Consider the following 9324-nt stretch of genomic DNA (forward strand, 5'->3'; position numbering starts at 1 on the left):
TCAACATTTCTGTCAACTAAGGTTTGCTTCAGCCTGCGACACAGTCTTTTTGATAGTAGGCTAATATAGACACTTACGTCATGTGTTGCCTTCATTATAAGACTTTTAAAGTCATTTTGATAGTAGGCTATTATAGCTAATATAGACACTTACATCATGTGTTGCCCTCATTATAACACTTATATAAGACTTTTTCATTTATTGCGGCTCCAGACATATTTGTTTTTTGTATTTTTAGTCCAATATGGCTCTTTCAACGTTTCGGGTTGCCGACCCCTGGTTTAAATATAATGTATTATGACACTGGATTTACAGTTAATATTGATTTGCATCTATACTCACGGATATACACACAATAAGAATTGCTTTATTCCAACATCCAACTACCCTGACCAGATGGAGTGGAAAACCAGTACGATTTGACAAATATTAATTGTAACAAATTAAATCTAATCCCACTAGGGGTGCCAAATCAACATGATAAAGTACCTGTACACTAAATAGCATACAAATAATGGACTACCATTGTGTTCGCAATGACATATTTAATGAGGGGCTTTAATGCCTACAAACTCTTACAGATTTAGCCCATTATATAATCCTACACTCCTGTCTACTGGCCACCACATCTTAGTTAGTTAGTTAGGTGGCTCCATCCCCAGATTAGTAAACCAGCCACACTAATGTGTATTACGGGGGCCAGAGCTCCCGACATTAAAGCTAATCTTAGGGAGCTGACTCGCAAGAGGTTTAAACACATACGACGGGCAAATCGCACCACAAGCTTTATTCTTTTTGCCATTTTGGACCTTTGGAGTTTTCCCTTGCTTGGATGTCGGTTACTGATCAAGGGATGGTTTGTGTTAGTCTACTGACATATGCAGTAACATATTGTGTCATGTTCCATGTGTTAGAATACAGTGACGTGCGGTGAGGTTGATGACTGGTGAGGCACTGACTTCATCACAGTCAGATTTACAAACATATGAACCCTAAAGAGTATCTTATTCACCATTTGATTGGCAGCAGTTAACGGGTTATGTTTAAAAGCTCATACCAGCATTCTTCCCTGCTTGGCACTCAGCATCAAGGCTTGGAATTGGGGGTTAAATCACCAAAAATTATTCCCGGGCGCGGCGCCGCTGCTGCCCACTGCTCCCCTCACCTCCCAGGGGGTGATCAAGGGGATGGGTCAAATGCAGAGGACACATTTCATTACACCTAGTGTGTGTGTGACAATCATTGCTACTTTAACTTAACTTTAACTTTACACATACAAACTGTTGCACACAAAAAAAGCACATTTAATAAAAAAAAGCGTTATTATGGTCTTACCTTTACTTATAAAATAAATCCATGAGCCGCTATTGTGCTGGATTAATGCAATCCCTGACGAGAGTGTTATATCAACTAAAGCCCTCACTTCAACTTTCCACGTGCAAGATTGAATCTATTTAAAAAAGTGTAACCGAGGGTTTATAAATGTGGCCTATACTGTATGAAACTACAAAATAAGAAACACGGAGGCTCCAGTTTACACGAGGACCACTTTATTTACCTTCTTTCAAAAACTTCCGCTCCACTCCCACGTGTCGCCACTTCCGCTCTTAGCGCCTTCAAAATAAGAGCTCAAGGCATATACTGTATAACAGCGCATAACAGGAACTTAACATCACAAAGAGGAAAGCCCATAAAAATAGGTTACAAAAGTTATTTAAATAGAAGCCAAAAAGTGCAAAAACAATAATGTTCGTGTTGGAGGAGTTGTGAATTAGGTACACCTGCAGTCTGCAGGTGTACCTAATGTTGTGGCCCTGCAGTCATTCACAACTCCTCCAACACGAACATTATTGTTTTTGCACTTTTTGGCTTCTTATGAAATAACTTTTTTAAATAGATTCAATCTTTAACTCTAACCTTAACCTTAAACTTAACCTTAACTATAACCTTAACCCCAACCCCAACCCTAACCCTAACCCTAACCCTAACCTTAACCCTACCCTAACCCTAACCCTAACCCTAACCCTCCAACCCTAACCCCCTTACCTTAACCCTAACCCTAACTCCCTAACCCTAACCCTAACTCCCTAACCCTAACCCTAACCCCAACTCTAACCCTAATCCGAGGGGGAAACCGGTGTGAACGTCACGTAGGATCTCCAGTGTTTTCCAGTACTTGAATCAAAACCATAACCCTAACCCTAACCCGCGGGGGAAACTGGTGTGTACGTCACGTGGGATCTCCAGTGTTTTCCACAGTCCTTGAATCAAAACCCTAACCCTAACCCTAACCCCAACTCTAAACCTAACCCGAGGGGGAAACCGGTGTGAACGTCACGTAGGATCTCCAGTGTTTTCCACAGTCCTTGAATCAAAACCCTAACCCTAACCCCAACCCCAACCCTAACCCTAACCCTTTAACCCTAAACCTCTTACCCTAACCCTAACCCTAACCCTAACCCTAAACCCAATTATATTTATATAGCGCTTTTCTCAAGTGACTCAAAGCCATTGTGAAAACCAAATATCTAAGTTTCATTTAAAGCAGTGTGGGTGGCACTGGGAGCAGGTGGGTAAAGTGTCTTGCCCAAGGACACAACGGCAGTGACTAGGATGGCGGAAGCCGGGATCAAACCTGCAACCCTGAAGTTGCTGGCAAGGCCGCTCTACCAACCGAGCTATACCACCCCAACACATGTTGGGTGTAGATCCACTGTAATGATACCAAGTACAGGAACGTATCTAGTAGATACTACTATGATTACTACTATGACATCCCTGTGCTTGGTATCATTACAGTGGATGTTAGGTGTAGATCCACTGTAATGATACCAAGTACAGGAACGTATCTAGTAGATACTACTATAATTTTTCTTGTTTTGTTTTTTTAAATGTATATTATGTTTATAAAGTCAGTAAATATGTCCCTGGACACATGAGGACTTTGAATATGACCAATGTATGATCCTGTAACTACTTGGTATCGGATTGATACCCAAATTTGTGGTATCATCCAAAACTAATGTATAGTATCAGAGAAGAGAAGAATTTAACAGAAGTGTAGATAGAACATGTTAAAAGAGAAAGTAAACAGATATTAACAGTAAATGGCGTTTGTTTACATTTTGACGCAGGTGAGCTACGGTGTGTAGTGAAGCATGTTTAGCTATTCCTCGTCCTGCAGTGATAATGATACTTGTAAGAAACTTACTTTATTTGTCGCCATTGAGGCGAGGATTAGTGATCTAGTGGTGGACCGGTACTTTTTAGAGGTGGTATAGTACCGAATATGATTCATTAGTATCACAGTACTAAACTAATCCCAGTATAGAGTACAACCCTATAAACTTTGATCAATTGATTGATGTGTGTAACTTACTTGAGTAGGTTTCTTCCTCACCTCGCCATATGTGATGGTGTTGTTGTAGATCCTCATCTCGGGGTAGACGTGTTCCAGGTACCAGTGGAAATTCCGACACTGCAGTCTTTTCCTCAAGGCCAAGCGCTCAGACACATCCCCAAAGTCAACACCTGGGTTCTGTCAACAGATGTGGTGAAACTTTAAGGTTCAAACCAGAGGGGACTTTTCAAAAGCGAATATGTGATAACATGCAAAATAAGCCGAGGGGGAAACTGGTGTGTACGTCACGTGGGATCTCCAGTGGTTTACACAGTCCTTGAATCAAAACCCTAACCATAACCCCAACTCTAAACCTAACCCGAGGGGGAAACCAGTGTGTACGTCACGTGAGATCTCCAGTGTTTTACACAGTTATTCAATCAAAACCCTAACCCTAACCCTAACCCTAACCCTAACCCTAACCCTAACTTGAGGGGGAAACTAGTGTGTACGTCATGTGGGATCTCCAGTGTTTTCCACAGTTATTGAATCAAAACCCTAACCCTAACCCTAACCTGAGGGGGAAACTGGTGTGTACGTCACGTGGGATCTCAAGTGTTTTCCACAGTTATTGAATCAAAACCCTAACCCTAACCCCAACCCTAACCCTAACCCCAACTCTAATCCTAACCCGAAGGGGAAACCGGTGTGAACATCACGTGGGATCTCCAGTGTTTTCCACAGTCCTTGAATCAAAACCCTAACCCTAACCCCAACCCCAACCCCAACCCTAACCCTAACCCTCTAACCCTAACCCCCTTACCCTAACCCTAACCCTAACCCTAACCCTAACCCTAGCCCCAACTCTAAACCTAATCCGAGGGGGAAACCGGTGTGTACGTCACGTGGGATCTCCAGTGTTTTCCACAGTCCTTGAATCAAAACCCTAACCCTAACCCTAAGCCTAACCCCAACTCTAAACCTAACCCGAGGGGGAAACCGGTGTGTACATTACGTGGGATTTCCAGTGTTTTCCACAGTTTTTGAATCAAAACCCTAACTCTAACCCTAACCCTAACCCTAACCCTAACCCCAACTCTAAACCTAACTCTAACCCTAACCCTAACCCCAAACCTAACCCTAACCCCAACCCCAACCCCAACCCTAACCCTAACCCTAACCCTCTAACCCACTTACCCTAACCCTAACCCTAACTCCCTAACCCTAACCCTAACCCTAACCATAACCCTAACCCCAACTCTAAACCTAACCCGAGGAGGAAACCGGTGTGTACGTAACGTGGGATTTCCAGTGTTTTCCACAGTTTTTGAATCAAAACCCTAACCCTAACCCTAACCCTAACCCTAACTCTAAACTTAACCCGAGGGGGAAACCGGTGTGTACGTTACGTGGGATTTCCAGTGTTTTCCACAGTTTTTGAATCAAAACTCTAACCTTAACCTTAACCCCAACCCCAACCCCAACCTTAACCTTAACCTTAACCTTAACCTTAACCTTAACCTTAACCTTAACCTTAACCTTAACCCTAAACTAACCCTAACCCTAACCCTAACCCCAACCCCAACCCTAACCCTAACCCCCTTACCCTAACCCTAACCCTAACCTTAACTGTAACCCCAACTCTAAACCTAATCCGAGGGGGAAACCAATGTGAACGTCACGTAGGATCTCCAGTGTTTTCCAGTTCTTGAATCAAAACCATAACCCTATCCGTAACCTGCGGGGGAAACTGGTGTGTACGTCACGTGGGGTCTCCAGTGTTTTCCACAGTCCTTGAATCAAAACCCTAACCCTAACCCCAACCCAAACCCTAACCCCAACTCTAAACCTAACCCGAAGGGGAAACCGGTGTGTACGTCACGTGGGATCTCCAGTGTTTTCCACAGTCCTTGAATCATAACCCTAACCCTAACCCCAACCCCAACCCCAACCCTAACCCTAACCCTAACCCTCTAACCCAAACCCCCTTTCCCTAACCCTAACCCTAACCCTACCCCCAACTCTAAACCTAATCCGAGGTGGAAACCGGTGTGTACGTCACATGGGATCTCCAGTGTTTTACACAGTTCTTGAATCAAAACCATAACCTCAACCCTAACCCGCGAGGGAAACCGGTGTGTACGTCACGTGGGATCTCCAGTTTTTTCCACAGTCCTTGAATCAAAACCCTAACCCTAACCCTAAGCCTAACCCCAGCACTAAACCTAACCCGAGGGGGGAACCGGTGTGTACGTTACGTGGGATTTCCAGTGTTTTCCACAGTTTTTGAATCAAAACCGTAACTCTAACCCTAACCCTAACCCTAACCCTAACCCCAACTCTAAACCTAACCCTAACCCCAACCCCAACCCCAACCCTAACCCTAACCCTCTAACCCACTTACCCTAACCCTAACCCTAACCCTAACCCCAACTCTAAACCTAACCCTAACCCCAACCCCAACCCCAACCCTAACCTCAACCCTAACCCTAACCCTCTAACCCACTTACCCTAACCCTAACCCTAACCCTAACTCTAACCCTAAACCTAACCCTAACCCTAACCCTAACCCGTGGGGGAAACCGGTGTGTACGTCACGTGGGATCTCCAGTGTTTAACAAAGTTATTCAATCAAAACCATAACACCAACCATAACCCTAACCCTAACCCTAACCCGCGAGGGAAACCGGTGTGTACGTCACGTGGGATCGCCAGTGTTTTCCACAGTCCTTTAATCAAAACCCTAACCCTAACCCTAACCTAACCCTAACCCTAACCCCAACCCCAACCCTAACCCTCTAACCCTAACCCCCTTACCCTAACCTTAACCCTAACTCCCTAACCCTAACCCTAACCCTAACCCTAACCCTAACCCCAACTCTAAACCTAATCCGAGGAGGAAACCGGTGTGTACGTAACGTGGGATTTCCAGTGTTTTCCACAGTTTTTGAATCAAAACCCTAACCCTAACCCTAACCCTAACCCTAACTCTAAACTTAACCCGAGGGGGAAACCGGTGTGTACGTTACGTGGGATTTCCAGTGTTTTCCACAGTTTTTGAATCAAAACTCTAACCTTAACCTTAACCCCAACCCCAACCCCAACCTTAACCTTAACCTTAACCTTAACCCTAACCTAACCCTAACCCTAACCCTAACCCCAACCCCAACCCTAACCCTAACCCCCTTACCCTAACCCTAACCCTAACCTTAACCGTAACCCCAACTCTAAACCTAATCCGAGGGGGAAACCAATGTGAACGTCACGTAGGATCTCCAGTGTTTCCAGTTCTTGAATCAAAACCATAACCCTAACCCTAACCTGCGGGGGAAACTGGTGTGTACGTCACGTGGGATCTCCAGTGTTTTCCACAGTCCTTAAATCAAAACCCTAACCCTAACCCCAACCCCAACCCCAACCCTAACCCTAACCCTAACCCTCTAACCCAAACCCCCTTTCCCTAACCCTAACCCTAACCCTAGCCCCAACTCTAAACCTAATCCAAGGTGGAAACCGATGTGTACGTCACATGGGATCTCCAGTGTTTTACACAGTTCTTGAATCAAAACCATAACCTCAACCCTAACCCGCGAGGGAAACCGGTGTGTACGTCACGTGGGATCTCCAGTTTTTTCCACAGTCCTTGAATCAAAACCCTAACCCTAACCCTAAGCCTAACCCCAGCTCTAAACCTAACCCGAGGGGGAAACCGGTGTGTACGTTACGTGGGATTTCCAGTGTTTTCCACAGTTTTTGAATCAAAACCCTAACTCTAACCCTAACCCTAACCCTAACCCTAACCCCAACTCTAAACCTAACCCTAACCCCAACCCCAACCCCAACCCTAACCCTAACCCTCTAACCCACTTACCCTAACCCTAACTCCCTAACCCTAACCCTAACCCCAACTCTAAACCTAACCCTAACCCCAACCCCAACCCCAAGCCTAACCTCAACCCTAACCCTAACCCTCTAACCCACTTACCCTAACCCTAACCCTAACTCCCTAACCCTAACCCTAAACCTAACCCTAACCCTAACCCTAACCCGTGGGGGAAACCGGTGTGTACGTCACGTGGGATCTCCAGTGTTTAACAAAGTTATTCAATCAAAACCATAACACTAACCATAACCCTAACCCTAACCCTAACCCTAACCCTAACCCTAACCCGCGAGGGAAACCGGTGTGTACGTCACGTGGGATCGCCAGTGTTTTCCACAGTCCTTTAATCAAAACCCTAACCCTAACCCTAACCTAACCCTAACCCCAACCCCAACCCTAACCCTCTAACCCTAACCCCCTTACCCTAACCTTAACCCTAACTCCCTAACCCTAACCCTAACCCTAACCCTAAACCTAACCCCAACTCTAAACCTAATCTGAGGAAGAAACCGGTGTGTACGTAACGTGGGATTTCCAGTGTTTTCCACAGTTTTTGAATCAAAACCCTAACCCTAACCCTAACTCTAAACTTAACCCGAGGGGGAAACCGGTGTGTACGTTACGTGGGATTTCCAGTGTTTTCCACAGTTTTTGAATCAAAACTCTAACCTTAACCTTAACCCCAACCCCAACCTTAACCTTAACCTTAACCTTAACCTTAACCTTAACCTTAACCTTAACCTTAACCTTAACCTTAACCTTAACCTTAACCTTAACCTTAACCTTAACCTTAACCCTAACCTAACCCTAACCCTAACCCTAACCCCAACCCCAACCCTAACCCTAACCCCCTTACCCTAACCCTAACCCTAACCTTAACCGTAACCCCAACTCTAAACCTAATCCGAGGGGGAAACCAATGTGAACGTCACGTAGGATCTCCAGTGTTTTCCAGTTCTTGAATCAAAACCATAACCCTAACCCTAACCTGCGGGGGAAACTGGTGTGTACGTCACGTGGGATTTCCAGTGTTTTCCACAGTTTTTGAATCAAAACCCTAACCCTAACCCTAACCCTAACCCTAACTCTAAACTTAACCCGAGGGGGAAACCGGTGTGTACGTTACGTGGGATTTCCAGTGTTTTCCACAGTTTTTGAATCAAAACTCTAACCTTAACCTTAACCCCAACCCCAACCTTAACCTTAACCTTAACCTTAACCTTAACCTTAACTTTAACCTTAACCTTAACCCTAACCTAACCCTAACCCTAACCCTAACCCTAACCCTAACCCCAACCCCAACCCTAACCCTAACCCCCTTACCCTAACCCTAACCCTAACCTTAACCGTAACCCCAACTCTAAACCTAATCCGAGGGGGAAACCAATGTGAACGTCACGTAGGATCTCCAGTGTTTTCCAGTTCTTGAATCAAAACCATAACCCTAACCCTAACCTGCGGGGGAAACTGGTGTGTACGTCACGTGGGATCTCCAGTGTTTTCCACAGTCCTTGAATCAAAACCCTAACCCTAACCCCAACCCAAACCCTAACCCCAACTCTAAACCTAACCCGAAGGGGAAACCGGTGTGTACGTCACGTGGGATCTCCAGTGTTTTCCACAGTCCTTGAATCAAAACCCTAACCCTAACCCCAACCCCAACCCTAACCCTAACCCTAACCCTAACCCGTGGGGGAAACCGGTGTGTACGTCACGTGGGATCTCCAGTGTTTAACAAAGTTATTCAATCAAAACCATAACACTAACCATAACCCTAACCCTAACCCTAACCCTAACCCTAACCCGCGAGGGAAACCGGTGTGTACGTCACCTGGGATCGCCAGTGTTTTCCACAGTCCTTTAATCAAAACCCTAACCCTAACCTAACCCTAACCCTCTAACCCTAACCCCCTTACCCTAACCTTAACCCTCTAACCCTAACCCCCTTACCCTAACCTTAACCCTAACCTTAACCCTAACTCCCTAACCCTAACCCTAACCCTAACCCTAACCCTAACCCTAACCCCAACTCTAAACCTAATCCGAGGGGAAAACTGGTGTGAACGTCACGGAGGATCTCCAGTGTTTTCCAGTTCTTGAA

The 9324-nt window shown here is 45.3% G+C and overlaps 1 protein-coding gene across 1 annotated transcript in view; it reads right to left on the reverse strand.

Moving 5' to 3' along the window:
- galnt9 (polypeptide N-acetylgalactosaminyltransferase 9) overlaps positions 1-9324 on the reverse strand; it is a 331066-nt gene that overhangs the window by 38803 nt on the left and 282939 nt on the right. Inside the window, exon 8 of the mRNA XM_061985891.2 lies at positions 3401-3538. Within this exon, the coding sequence (XP_061841875.1) occupies positions 3401-3538 (138 nt within the window). The remainder of the gene's footprint in view (positions 1-3400; positions 3539-9324) is intronic.

Source organism: Nerophis lumbriciformis, linkage group LG12, assembly GCF_033978685.3.
Source record: "Nerophis lumbriciformis linkage group LG12, RoL_Nlum_v2.1, whole genome shotgun sequence".
NCBI classification, from domain to species: Eukaryota; Metazoa; Chordata; class Actinopteri; order Syngnathiformes; family Syngnathidae; genus Nerophis; species Nerophis lumbriciformis.